The following is a 1,520-nucleotide window of genomic DNA, read 5'->3' on the forward strand; positions in this document are numbered from 1 at the left end:
TCTCCATGCCCACCGAGTATCTGTAGTCCGCACTACTATCGAGTGGGGTCCACGACACTGCGAGCGGGGTTTAGTACGCCAACTCGAGCTTTGGGGTGCGGGTAGCTGCGCACCATGAATGCGCGAGCGGATGAACTTGACAGTCGGGCAGCGCATCTTGGCTGGCGCTCCGCTGGTGATACGAAGCACGTCGTGCTGGCCGTTCTTCTTCGCTTTCTTAGCGTCCCTGATGTCCGCCATTCCTGCATTTGAGAGAGCGACTGCGTCAGCGCACCAGCGACACGTAACGAGGGCGCGTCTTATGCAGCGGGCCCGTACTCAGCTCGTCCTTGTCCTGCTCGTGCACGCACAGGTAGAGCGTGTGGTTCCCCATATCGTTGTAAACTCGCCTCTTCTGGGTGTCGCCGACCACGGCGTAGGCCTGTCAAAGCGAGGGAAGTGTTAACGTCATCGCACAGGGGAAAGAAGTGTCATTTGCTGGTGTTGCCGAGATCTACCTTGGACAGGAGTTGGAACATCTCTGTTGACGACTCGCTGTCGCTCCTGTCCGGATGGTAGCGCTGCACAGACGATCACGAGGTGAAGACATGAATGAGGAAAAGGTATCCATTCGAATGACCGAACAAGAAGATGAAGACGTGATGGTAGGTACGTACCAGGGCGATCTTCCTGTACTGCAGCTTGAGGGCGTGAGTGAGCTTTTCCACCACTTGCTCCTCGCGATGGGCCAGCTCCGCCATGCGGACGGACACGGCCTGCAGCAGAAACTCGTGCTCCAACCGCCGCTCGTGCACACTGTAGGCCCAGATCATAAGCACCAGTACACCGACGACGGCGACAAGAACAACAACGACGACAACAACGACAAACCTGGCCAGATAGTGCTCGGCGTCATCCGCGCCGGTATGAGTCAAGATGGTTTCCCAGTCCTCCATGTACAGCTCTTCCTGTGCCAGGGCGTCGCCGCGCTTGGCGCGCACCTTGCGGCGACGCGCCCGCTCGCGCTTGTCCTCCTCCACCAGCTTGCGCCGCAGATCGGCCAGGTTCTTGTTGTGCCGGGCGAGTTTGTCTCGCAACCGCTTCTCCGCCCGCTTGTCCACCAGCACACGCCCGGCTGAGCTGTCTATCGCATTGTCCGCCTGGTGCTGATGGTCGTCGTGGGCGTCATCACCATCGTCAAAAACATCGTCAAAGGCACCATCAAGGCTGGGCTCGGCGTCGACGCTGACATGGAGCATGCGCAGGAGCTTGGCCTCGACTTCGGCCGCCTCTTGCTGCTTGGCCCTATACTTCTCCAGCAGATCAGCTTTCGCCTGAGCTCCACACACGATTCACCGCGTATAAGACCTCAGTGCCGCACGACACGCGTGCGCAATGACACACGCAACGGAGAACGCAAAGCGAAGGGGAAGAGGAGATGCCTGATGGTAGTGGAGGACTTTGGCGGTCTGGCGCATGGTCACCGCAAGGGTTTCGCGGGCCGCACGCAACTGCTGTTCCTCGACGACCAGGCCCACTGC

The 1,520-nt window shown here is 59.5% G+C and overlaps 1 protein-coding gene across 1 annotated transcript in view; it reads right to left on the bottom strand.

Annotated features, from left to right (window-relative positions):
• ACA1_220900 (MYND finger domain containing protein) overlaps window positions 1-1,457 on the bottom strand; it is a gene marked incomplete at both ends in the record, with an annotated part of 3,172 nt that extends 1,715 nt beyond the window's left edge. The window contains 6 exons of the mRNA XM_004337284.1: window positions 114-242; window positions 319-421; window positions 498-560; window positions 657-795; window positions 871-1,313; window positions 1,440-1,457. Coding sequence (XP_004337332.1) covers window positions 114-242; window positions 319-421; window positions 498-560; window positions 657-795; window positions 871-1,313; window positions 1,440-1,457 — 895 coding nt within the window. The remainder of the gene's footprint in view (window positions 1-113; window positions 243-318; window positions 422-497; window positions 561-656; window positions 796-870; window positions 1,314-1,439) is intronic.
• Between the last annotated feature and the right edge of the window lie 63 nt (window positions 1,458-1,520).

This window comes from Acanthamoeba castellanii, assembly GCF_000313135.1.
Source record: "Acanthamoeba castellanii str. Neff unplaced genomic scaffold scf7180000084758, whole genome shotgun sequence".
Classification (NCBI taxonomy): domain Eukaryota; phylum Discosea; order Longamoebia; family Acanthamoebidae; genus Acanthamoeba; species Acanthamoeba castellanii.